This window comes from Chelonia mydas, chromosome 4, assembly GCF_015237465.2.
Source record: "Chelonia mydas isolate rCheMyd1 chromosome 4, rCheMyd1.pri.v2, whole genome shotgun sequence".
Lineage (NCBI taxonomy): Eukaryota > Metazoa > Chordata > Testudines > Cheloniidae > Chelonia > Chelonia mydas.
Window position 1 is genome coordinate 53,013,790 of NC_057852.1, and position 12,552 is coordinate 53,026,341.

At 38.5% G+C, this 12,552-nt stretch overlaps 1 protein-coding gene across 2 annotated transcripts in view; it reads right to left on the reverse strand.

Moving 5' to 3' along the window:
- Positions 1-935: 935 nt before the first annotated feature.
- The window catches only part of RNF150 (ring finger protein 150), a 190,124-nt gene continuing 178,507 nt past the window's right edge, over positions 936-12,552 (reverse strand). Inside the window, exons 7-8 of one of the 2 annotated variants that reach the window (XM_043545734.1) lie at positions 9,749-9,899; positions 936-1,822 (exon numbers count right to left, since the gene is read on the reverse strand). In XM_043545734.1, the coding sequence (XP_043401669.1) occupies positions 9,781-9,899 (119 nt within the window). In that variant the 3' untranslated portion in view covers positions 936-1,822; positions 9,749-9,780. Of the gene's footprint in view, positions 9,900-12,552 lie in introns of both variants that reach the window. The other variant, XM_007067777.4, reaches the window with a different exon arrangement.

The window sequence follows — 12,552 nt, forward strand, 5'->3', positions numbered from 1 at the left end:
TTTACATGTGTTCATATCTCTAACTCATCAACACAACTAGAAGTAACTGGCATCTTTATTGGCAATCTCAGGAGAGAAGCACAGAAAATGAGCAGCCTTTAAATTACTGCAGATGGATAGTCCAGGATAGGGTTGGTTAGGCAAGATGAAGCTTGGACTGCCATTGCTTGGGCAGTATCTCTTTTGCTGGCTAAGCAGTGCTTCCCCTCCAGAGATTTCAATCAAGCTCTTTTCATATGTGCTAAAATACACTTTTAATTTTCTTAAAGAGAAGTAGTTTCTGCTCATGCCATGATTCTGTACGTAGCCAACATAACTCATTAAGCTCTCATACAGCTTTGCAGACTTGAATCATGGGGGCACTGATCAAGGCCTCATGTCCATGGCTGTGTGAGAGAGGAAAAAGATAACCAGGGCATCAAGCCAATTCTTCACTTTAACAGACAGATCACATCTTTTACTTCCACACGGAAAGCATCCGGGGAGGAGAAAGTTCCTCAGTTTAACATCTTCTCCATCTGTGCATTAGCAGCATCGAGCCAGTCCACTGAGCATAAACATGCTTTGATTATTTTAAAAATAAAAGAGGGGCTAATTAGTGCAGTAGCTTACTGAATAAGCCTTTCACTTCTGGAAAACCTGCGTTCAGATCTTACCTGTGTAACAAGCCATATGAATTCAAACTTCTCTCTAGTGGATGTATTTATCTGGTGCACAATTTGTAGTCTCTCATCAGAAGACTCCAAAGGACTGCAATAGCAGCAGTCGAATTTAATCAGCAGAACTATTTATTTACTTTTGCCTGGTTGTGCAACTGATTTCTGTGAACTCCAAACTCAGTTGAAGAAGAACTCAACAAGAAAGCATTAGAAATTTTCATACATCAACAAAAGCTGGATTTACAGTTCTGTTTGGAAATATGAATGACACAGTAATCAGATCCACTTTTATTAAAAAAAGTCGCAATAAAATTTCTTAGAATTCACAATCTTAACTTTTATAGCTGCAATATTTAACTAGTACATAACAGAGTCTCACATATTTACATTATAACCCTCTCACAAAAATAGCCAGGTGGTACTACTGAATAATGTTTCCAAATATCAGCCTTAACATTTCAGCATTTCCCCCAACTGAGCCACTGTCTATGCTCTTAAGCATTTACAGTATATATTAAAGCAAAATAAAAGTTTGTGCCTCTTGATTTCAGGCAAATCCCTTTAAAGATGATAGTTCTCTGACTCCCGTATTTTTCAAGAGATATAAAGTGCATTAAAGGGGGAGATGTATGCATAATAAAATAACAGCAAAGACTAAACTAACAATTGAAATACATTTGCAATACTGTACAGAAAATAAAGCTTAGGCAAATGTCTTGCTTCACAAACCACTACTGCATTGTATAGGCAGACAATTCACAGCTAGCAAAGAATGCTTAATTAAAAATTGTCTATGCAAATACCACCATGTAATTCCTTCATGGTTTTGCGTTCGATGTTTCACATATCAAAGTGAGGTTGTTTGGATGATAGAAAATTTTCTTAATGCAGAGGTGAAGGGGTAACTTCCATTACAGCAAACATTGTAGGCTCTGCAGAAACGGATTGTAAAGCCAGCTAAGGAGGCTCACTGCAAAATACACCTTAATCATAGCAGGTCTTCAGCAAAACAAAAGATACATTTTGCGTGTAGGAACAACAGACCCTGCTTCAGCTTTTAGGAAGGTATGAGAAGCAGGATTATGCTCTAATTTTTAATATTTCACTATTATAATACAGTTTTCTAACTGGAAATCATTTCAGTAAGATATGCAGGTCTTTCTCTGAAACACAAAATAAAATACACCAAGGAGTTAAATATTTTATTTTTTCCTTTTTATTTTTTTTTATTGGCATTTGCTGGTACTGGTCTGCTGGAATATACATCACTAGAGAAACCTGTGGAGCCATTGCCGGAGACCGGAATATTTTTGCTCTGTTCATGAACCACATGCTAAGTGGATGCCACATTTATTTTTTGTTTTTGTTTAAAAACTATTTTAAATAAAAATAATTATTTTCTGGAAATGGATGGAATGTATATTTTGACAAGTACAAAATCATTTTCAATGTTCACTAAATACAAGGAACATTTGCTAAAAAAGTAACAACCCCTCCCAACCCCTATCCCCTCTTTATATTTCTAATTATAAAATGGTACAGCCATTTCAGGTAACTAACATAAAGCAGGAAGTAAGGATGGGAGTATGTAGACATACAAAACACTGATATTTCACAACCGTAATAACCTTTTACATTCATAGCAAAGAAGTATGTTGATTTTGATGCCTTTTTAAAAATCATAAGCAAAAACGTTCTTTCTTCCTTTTTTTCTGCATTCACTCCACCGAATCACAAAGAACATATTTGAGAAATACTGAGTTTTTTTCAGGTGAAAAGTTCTTTCACTGGCTTTTCAATGAAACTTCGCGGCATCCTTAATGCACCTTCCCCTTTTACGTTGTTTTTTAAAATATGGACCACATTTTCAGTTGCTGAAGAACCAGTATTTTTATTGGCGACAAAAATTTCCAGTTGCTGAAGAATTAGTATGGGTTGTAATGAGTAAGTCCTTTGAAAACTCTAGCTGGCAGATTAGAAACTTGCTGCAGAGGGCGCTCCTCTCCCTAACTATCCACTTCATCAATCAATAAGTACCATCTGGTACATGAACAAATTCCAGACTAAAGTCCATCCGGTGTTCTTTTTTCAACTGCAAAACTATCAATTAGTTCAGGCAACAATGTGCTAAAATAAAAGAACTAGTTGTGTTGGATCAACTGCTGCTATTAGAAAAAAGTTCACTAAAGTAACAGTGTCACCCTGTCCTTCCTATCTCTTATAAAATATTTCATTATTTAAATTATTACTCTAAGCAAACCAATTAAATTCTTTGACACTAATTGACCAATATATGCTTAAATTCTTTGGCTCTCTAAAATAAATTAGTCAATGCTCAGTTTTCCTTAACAATCACGGTGTTAGACTGTTGGCCTCATTAGTGTTGATATGAGTGGTTAGGTTATCCTGAAACCCTCAAACAACGAGGGCACTATCTTTTACTAAGCATTTAAACTGCATTATGTTGTAGACAAAGAAGACTCCCTCATTCTTGTTTACATTGAGGTCTCTTTGCACTGCCAGAGTGGTGTAAAGCAGCCTTAGTGTGAATTAAAAATCAGGCCCTATATGTTGTACAGGCCAGATCTAGGGCTGTGGGTAAACTTCATATAGCACAAATCAGGGGTGCTATACAAAGTTGGCAAAGAGCTCACATTTCCACTCTCATGAGTTTGTTGCTATTCTGGGAAGATTAGGGCTCTTGTGATGAGTTAGAGCAACCTAATGGCTGCTCTAAGTTATGTTGGCAACATCCACTTGGGCAAAAAATGCAGCTGAGGATTGGTGTTATCCTGGCCTTGCCACCGTCCCTCTGCTACACAGAAAGCAGAGAGAGGGGTGGGCTAAGAGCTGCTACATCGTCTGTGTAACTCTGGAAGATCACTCTTACACTGGAGTGATTCTCTGTGGGCAGGTTAAGATACTGTAGGGCCAAAATACACTTGGGGTATGGTGCAAAGTGGATGCATCACACCAGTAAATCTGGTGCTAAAATATCAGTTTGTAAAGTCAGATCAACTTGGATACAACATATATTCATGATGACATGGCATCCTTATTGTATTGCTATCAGATTTGCAACCTTCTCTTTTATAGACATCTGCAGAAACATCCCTATCAGGGGGACAAACCCATTACTAATAAAAGAGAAATAAAAATCAGTAAGTGATCATTTGCCGGTGCCGACCTTTATATGCCCAGACCACATGGTCATATCCTTATTGCTCATTCTGACCTATTTGCTTAGCCTGAAACTTTCCTAGGGACAGTTACTGGTTAGGAACAAGCCACCTATAAATAAAATCTGGGCAATTCATAGCTGCTCAGCTGAAATGCATTTGCCTGGGCTGTACATAACATGCATTGTCATTGCAACACTGACCAATTGTCAAGACCAGGATTTGCATCCTGTGTTATATAAAAGCCTGTGCCCTGATCATTGCCTTTTAATCACAAATTTTCCTGGCAGAAGTAATGCAACATACATTAAACAGAGAAAATTCATAGGGTTGCGTGTCTGAAAAGCTATACAAACAAATTACTGCACTCTAACATTTCTACACTGAACAGAAACTGCAAATAAAATCCATATTCTGGAAAATCAGTAGCTGAGGTTTGCTAATTAAGGCCACATGCAGGTGTAAAGCAGTCTGCAAATGCTTCTCAGGGCAAGTCAGATCTGTTTGAATAATTGAAGAATTCATAATTAGACAAGATGGTTTTGATTCAGAAGAGGAGGAGGGTGAATAAAACAACAGAAACCCAAGATGGGCCTAAACCAAATCTTGGTTCCTGACACACACAAACTTTGGGATAGTTCAAATTCCAATCTGGATCTCAAGTCTGTTACTTGGGTCCACCCCTAGCAGAAATGAGAATATATCACTAACTATTCATATAGCAAGTGACAAGTTTCTATTAAAATACTAACCTCTTACAACTGCTTCCTGTGGGCTGGATCCACATCTCACTGAAGTCCGTGGAAAGCCTCCTATGGAGATCCTAGGTCCACTTCCTAACAACACTATCACCTTGGTGATAGGAACGAAGCCCTCCTCCTTGCTTGCCCCACATAAGAATTCAGTAGTTTTCAATTAAACTATTAAACAATTTAAAAGCTATTAAATTAGCTTTCTTGGGTCACTATCTCTAACTCAAAAACTGACTAAATGTCTATCTCCCTCTGTTTTCATTACAATTAATTCTTAAAAATCGTATCATTCTGTCTGTGCACATACACAGGAAAATTCAATACTATAGAGACCAGGAAGATGAATATCAATTTATTCTGTCTACAAATTATTGACCTATGATCATCCCAGTCCCTCCCCGCCACATTCTAAAACTACTGTAAATCAGAAAAAAAGTAATATTTCATGCCAATTTTTCAGCCCCTTGCAGAATGGGTGAGTCAGGAAAAATTGATGCACAGCCGGCACATGCCCCATATTTGTGTTCACAAACTAGCATTAGCATGTGTAAATTGGGTAACCTGCGAGTGCATATTTTTTCCCCAAGTGCAGGGTTTTGTCCATGCACGTTTTACATGGTTCATGCACTCAACTGGTCTTTTGGAATGTAGCTTAATTAAACCCACAAAAACCATGAGAAAATCACAGTGTGGGCTCTGTCTGCCCAAATTCACATCTTCAACTGAAGAGTCTTCAGCTTTCCTAAGTTACACAGCTGCAGCGCCTGCTGCTTATCCAAAGGAGAAACTACCCCCTCAGTAATAATCTCTGCATTACATGGCTGCCCAAGCTTGGCCCTTCCCCAGAGGTGAAGTCACAGTCTTTGATCAGCTCGATGGCTTTTGGGAATGGTGCTGCAGAATACTGAACAAGCTCAGCAACTGTAAGACATTTTAAAGGGTTGCGTTGAAGGTATTCTTTGGTATGAAACTCATCCAGGGGGAAGCCGAAGATTTCTCACCATTCACCCACATTGTGAATGGGAAATCAGAGGAACACTCACGTGGATGAAAAGAACAGCAAGAGAGGGGAGAAGCAAGAGGATTCTCTTCCCACAATAGGGATTTTCTTTACTTTGGCCTGGTCTACACCTAAAATTTACGTTGACCTAGATATGCTGCTCAGCAGTGTGAACAGTTCATGCTCCTGAGAGATGCAGGTAAGCTGACCTAAGGCTCAGTGTAGACAGCACTAGGTCAGTGGAAGAATTATTTCGTCGACCTAGCTACCGCCTCTCGGGGAGGTGAATTAACTACAATAATGGAAGAACCCCTTCTATTGCTGTAGTGAGTGTCTACACTACAGCTCAACAGTGATACAGTTGCAACGCTGCAGCTGTAGCATTTCTGTTGTAGACACCTTTAAAGCATTGATCTGTCTCCCCAGCCAGTGACACTGTGCAGGAAGTTACTCTAGTCCTAGGAGTAGCTAGTAACTCCCATGGGCTTTGCAGCACCAGCAGGTATGGCAGTGGTGAAGAGAAACAGACAGTAGATAGAGCGTTACAATCTGAGGGAGGAGGATTATTTCCATGAACACTCTACTTCCTTAGGGCAGACTGACTTGTTTTCTGGATAGGAGGTAGGCTGGCTGTACAGCCAGCATCTGAGGCCCAGAAGTCAATGGATATTCAGTGCTGGAGTGAGCCTTTAATACTGAACCCTAATATTAAACATAACAGTATGCAGGAATTACAGGGAGGTCCAAGCAGGGGGTAATCTTGCATAATATTCCCTAATCTTTCAAATTCTTACATACATGCTTAATTTAACTCATGTGCGTAGCCTCATTGAAGTCAATGGGCGATTCCCATGAGCAAAGTTAATTATCCCTATAAATATCTGTAGGATAGCGGCCTATATGTATTACAGTATACCTCCGCACAGAACGATGAGTTATACAGAGTCAATCTTAACACTAACTTCAATGATTTTGTGGGTTTAATAACGCAACGTAATAATTTTTCAGCCAAAGATTCTCAAGGTGATTTAGGAAAGCATCCCCATTCATGACATGGACTTAGCTTTAAACAAACCAAATCAAGGGGATTTGAATACATTCCTACACTTCAACATGTGCTTAAGTGCTTTCTTGAATAGGGATGAATTTAAGCATGTGCTTAAAGGCCGACCTAAACTGTGGCCCCAATGAAGTGTAACTGCTCTGGCAGGCTTAGAACAGTGCACAGAACAGCAGCAGGTGGAATTGGGGAATTAAAAACTGCAATTTGGCCAGGACACTACAACACTTGTGAAAATGACCAGAAGGAGGCCAGGCCTCAGTTTTATATCTGACCGGAAAGACGGCACATCCTTGAGCATAGCTACTTCTAACGCTATTGATGGGTCAGTGATTTAGCACTGACTAAAAGGTTAATTTCCTGCTCCAGTGTGGGTTTTCTTTCATCTCTCACTGAAGTACTGACCTCGCCTGCCTTACTGTTGGGATCATCCCAATATCAGATGGCTAGAGATAACTGGTAATGCTCACCCTTGACATTAGTTTAACAAAAGTTTTGTAATACAATAAATGCTTTGAGACAGCTCCACTGCAATCCACGCTCCGGCGTTAAGGATGATGCTAATTGTTGTGTCTATTTGTAGTCTGCAAATATTTTGATGTTAAAGGGTCACAGTCAACTTAAACATCATGTTTCTTTCTGAACATTTTTTAACTTATTCTTGATCCAAGTAACACCTAAGATGACTATAACTGGGAGAGATTAGTGAATTTTTTCTCTCTCTACTTCATCAGCTTGTTTTCTTTGTGTATTGAGAGCTCTTTGCGTATAATCAGTTTCCTTATTTCCCCTGTATAGCCAATTTAGGTGAATTTCATCCCTGTGCAGAAGGCCTATGCATCACTTACATTCCATTTCAGCATTATTTCTAGAGCTTAAGTGGGGGTTATGTGCTGCCTTGTGCCCAGGGATAGTACTTCACCCTCAGTCAGTTACATTCCCCTGACGTTAGTGTGGATCTTTCACAGAGAAACAGCGAACAGAAAAAGTTCAAAAAATCTGATTATAAAACCACAAATATTGGCAGTGGTGACCCAAAGCAGCTGAAGAGTCCAACGCAATCTTTAGCTTGCTTTTCAAACTGACTAGATTTCCAATTGACTATGTCCCTTTAGTAAAACAAAAAGATATATTTTAAAAACTGTAACAGTGTGTGCACCGGCCACACTTTTGAATTGTTATTAGCTTGAGTTATTTTGCCGAAAGCTCCTAGTTCACTTGTGTGGACTAAGAATACTCAAAATTTCATCTACAAAAGGAATTGTTTGAGTCATAACTGGACAAAAAGAGTCCAGCAAACTCTCTCTCTCCCTCCTCTCAGCCCCATCCTATAATTTAAGAAAGAATCAACCAGCTTTTAAAAAAAATATTGTGAAACAAATTTCTCCTAGTGTAAGACCTCACGTGCCATGTTTCAACAGGGAGTAAACTTTTATAGTTAAAGTATAAATGCCTGAAAAGAGGAGATTAAAATGGCAATGCTGAAAGAACATAGTGGCATTTTGAGATTGTGCTATAATACAATTAAGTGAAAATAGTTTTCCTTTCCTTGCAATTTGTATCTGAGCTGTGTGCTGTTGATTCTACTGACCTGCTCAAGAGGGGGTAATGTGATTTAAATCTTTTGACTGTCAAAAGAAAATGTTCCCTCTCTTATAAACAACAAGCTGAAAGTCCTCCTTTGCACTTGACTATTTTGATTGAATCATACAATTGCCACCTGAATAATTAGCAATAAGTAGCACCTTTCTGTAAGTTATAGTTAAAGACAGGCTAGTAATAGTTAAAGACTTCGGTTTTGGCATCATATGACAACTTAATTTTTAATGTATCAGCCAGAAAACAAACTGAATTCTTCCATTGACATTTTTTTCAGGTTCAAATATACCAGTAATTCATCTCACTCATTGTATTGCCACATTCAGAGGTCTCTAGAAAGCAGTGAACTGAAGATTCACCTAAATCCTTGTGTTTGCTAAAAATGATGTGCAAAAATTGCACTTAAAAATATGAAGGTAAACAATTTATCCAGCTGCTCTTGGGTTTAACTATTTATTCTGGAAATTGACATTGTAGTCCTCTTTGCAGTTCAGACTTTTTCTAAAATTATTTCCATCAGCCACAAATACCCACATGAAGATTACCAAGCGCTCTCTTGAAACTGCTCACTCATTGGTCTGCTAATTTTTGTTTTTAAATTTAAGGAAGTACCTGATTTTAAACTAGATCTTGTTTTCCAGCTACTGAACAAGGAAGTCACAAGGAAGGCCATTAATACCAGAGGCTGTTAATGGCAGAAAATATAGCAAGGACAGGAAGAAGTTTAGTGCCATTAATTTTTCTCTCTTACACGTTACTGTCTGTGCATGTAATCGAGCTCTGTAAGTGGAAGCCAACATAATGCAGTTTCAAACAACAAGACATCAATGTCAATTAATTGAGGGCTTCAGCTCACATGGGTAAAGGCTTCTTGAAGATATAATCTCCAAGACTCACTTTAAAGGTTTTAAAATCTTAAAGAAAATAGGCTTCATATTAATACAGAGTGCTGAAGCACTGTTTCTTTTCAAAGCCATGCATACTTCATGCAGAAATGTCAAGGCAATAATAAATCCTGGAGACAGATCATGAAATGATCAGAGAAGAGGAATTCAAACTTTCAGACTGAACTCTTGGAAAAGCTGGGGTCAGTCAGTGAAAAAAAAACAGTGTCCATCGATAATCAACTATAAATAAACATCATCTTCTTTTAAAAAAAAAACAATGAACAAGAGTAGAAAACACTCAAGCTGTCATTTCAGTTGTACACTTACGAGCCACTGAAGAGGTACAGGATTGCTTTTAAGCATGTGGGAAAACAATAAGCTTTCATCTTCCACGTGAACAAAATAGACACATGTAGATGATAAAACTGCATCCAGGTAGACACAGCTGTTGCTATTGCTCTTTCGTGACCATCTCAGAATGGAGTGCACTGGATTGATAGTGTTCTAGAGGGTGTGTGTGTGTGTGTGTGTGAGAGAGAGAGAGTGTGTGTGTGTGTGTGTGACTGGTCCAAATTCTAGAAAGCTTACTCTGTCCCTGCCCCTCATGCCTACCCTTTAGTTTAGTAGGGTTTTCTGCTTGTTTTTCAGGATTTCACCTCTTCGCAGTCTTGGTCAGTAGAAAGCTCCACATCAGACAGTCCCACCTCCATCGCCATAATCAATGATATATCAGAATCACTGCTGACTGCTGGCTCATGTTCACCTGGAAGAAGACAAGAAAAGGGACTAATGTTCAAGTCTTTATGTCAGTTTACCACAGATATTTAAATCCAGAGATAAGCCCACAATCTAGATCCAAGCTTTCCCAGTGTTTGGATCCTGGAGTCTCATTCTATTCAATCTCTAAGATGTTTTAAAAATCAACGAACTCCGGCCAAGAGTGAAGTAAGGCTAAAAAGGGCCTTGATAACAAAAACTTCTGCCGGACTCTTCCACTTCTGAAAAGGTTCCTGTAGAGCTGCTAGTCTCCATGACCTTCCTGCTATTCTACTGACACTTCCTCCCAATATATATCCGCTACCCCCATTTCTCTCCTGCTCAGTCTTCCAGGTGTACTCTGGCAGCTCCAGACCCATCAGTCCCAGGGTTTCTACCTTAATTCACCTTGATCCCAACTAAATTTAGAAGCAGATCAATTAACGTTCACCTGATCACCTTATGCTGTATGTTTAGGAAGTTCACCACTTTTTTGGTATGATCCTGCAGCTCTTACTGTATGTGTATTTCAACACTGATGAAGCCAATAGGAGATCTGCACACCAAAAGACTGCAGGATCAAGCTAATATTATTTTGAGGACAAATAAGAAAACCATCATGTCCTGGTCTTGGGGGGAGAGGGGGAAAAGAGGGAGGGGAGACTTCCAGAGGCAAAAGGTCACTTGGGTGGCCAACGCCTATTGACAGTATGGATCTTTTGCAAGAAGGCTGCTGTTTCATAATTGTCATTGTAAACAAACAGATTTGACAGTGTTTCACTGTTATGATACAGTGTACTTAAAGTTGTGGTAGTTCTTCCTTTCTAAACTTCATTTCTAGAGCAGATGACTGAACCACAGAATCTGAGCTAGACTGAAATTTAAAACAAAAAGTCTAAAGGTGGATGTGAGATTGTCATGAGGTCATGAAATGATACCTCAATCAAACCACAAAAGCAAAAAATACAGTATGATTTACCCTAAAGTAAATGAGTACGATCTTTTTTCATCCTCCTCCCAACAACTGCAAGATTCTAACTGTGATTATTAAAGAAAAGGTATGTCTATTGTTGTTTGTACTACCATCAGACTTGATATTTTGGCAAGAAAAATTAAGAACAACTGGGTTAGTGCATAGTCAAACAGTTACTGAGTGCCATTTCTTCCCTGCAACTTTTCACCTTCAATTTTTATACACTTTGTAACTGTAAAACAAATAATCCGACACACAAGTATATCTGTCCGTATAAACTCACCTCCATCAATACTGTATCACGGTAGCCAAAAGTTTAAGACCATTGCCTTGGCTATAAATATTACCACTGGAGGGAAAAGGAGTACTTACTGAATGAATAATCTAGGATGCAAACATTAATGGACTTTTATTACATTAGATTGTTGGATTATTTGTTAGATCAGTGAAAAAGTATAAATGTTTATTTCACTGAGACCTCAAACATCATCTTTATTAATAAAAACTGCCTATGCCTGAAAGAAACTTTCCAGACTACCGGTATATTAATGTATGTTTCATAGTTTAGGATTTTTAAAAAATTAAATGATAATCAAAACAAACTGACATAATATGTTACATTTTACATTTCACTGACAATATATTCCATTGTTCATATGGTTTAATCACATTAAAAGTCAGTTGGAGGATTTTCAAGACAAAAGTAATTTTAACCTGAACTAGATGTGAGGTAGAGATGAACTAGTTGATTTACACCACCCTATACACAGGTATTCTGAACAACCATGCTGACCCTTCCATACAGATGTTACATCATCATCTAATAAGTACTTCTAGTGCCGTTTTTTCCAGGGAGAGATGGCAAGACCGTGGCAGTGTCCAGAGCAGGAAGACAGAGCAGTGATGATGATAGCACTATGACTCACTTACAGACTTCCTAACATCCCCATGTTCAGAGGTGCGAGAAATCTTTTCAAACCTGTTCACTTCTATTCAGTAATAAAAGGCTTATTTTCCTTTGGCAAAAAAAATCACAGTAGGAATTATGAAATACACTGGGTAAAATTAATCTTTGTTTAAAAAACAATAAGCTGCTGCCCAAGTACAGTCATTTTACAGTGACCTTCCTTGCTACAGAAATAGAATCCAATCAGACTAATGACGCAAGGGGTCATAACAATTAACACTTGGACAATGCTTCAAAGATGGAAAGTGCTACGTAAGTGCTGAGTAGCATTAATATTTCCTTTTTCATTTTTTCAGGGGATTAGCTCATCTGCGATCAAAGCAGAAGTTAAAAGACTTAAAGCTGTAGCCACCCATTTCAATACAGTGAGAAGAAGGTGGCAAGAAAGAAATTAAGGTTGTGGACAACCAGGATTTTTGTCCAGTTTCTTCATAGTGACGCTGCCACTTAATGGGCTCAGCACTGAACTTCCTTTAACAGGTGAGAACAATGCAAAAGAGCAGATGTATCTCTATGCATTTAGTGCCTGATTCTGGTCCACTAAAGCAAAGAGGGTTTCAACCTGTGACTGCAAGAGGCATTGGCTCAAACCCTATAACGTCAGCGTAAGATATATCCTAGCCCTTATGGTAGCAGAGAAAAGCTTGAAAATTTGAATGCTAAAGGCTCAAAAACAGAAGGAAAATAAAAAGTACCCCAATTTATTCCTGACCCCCTCGC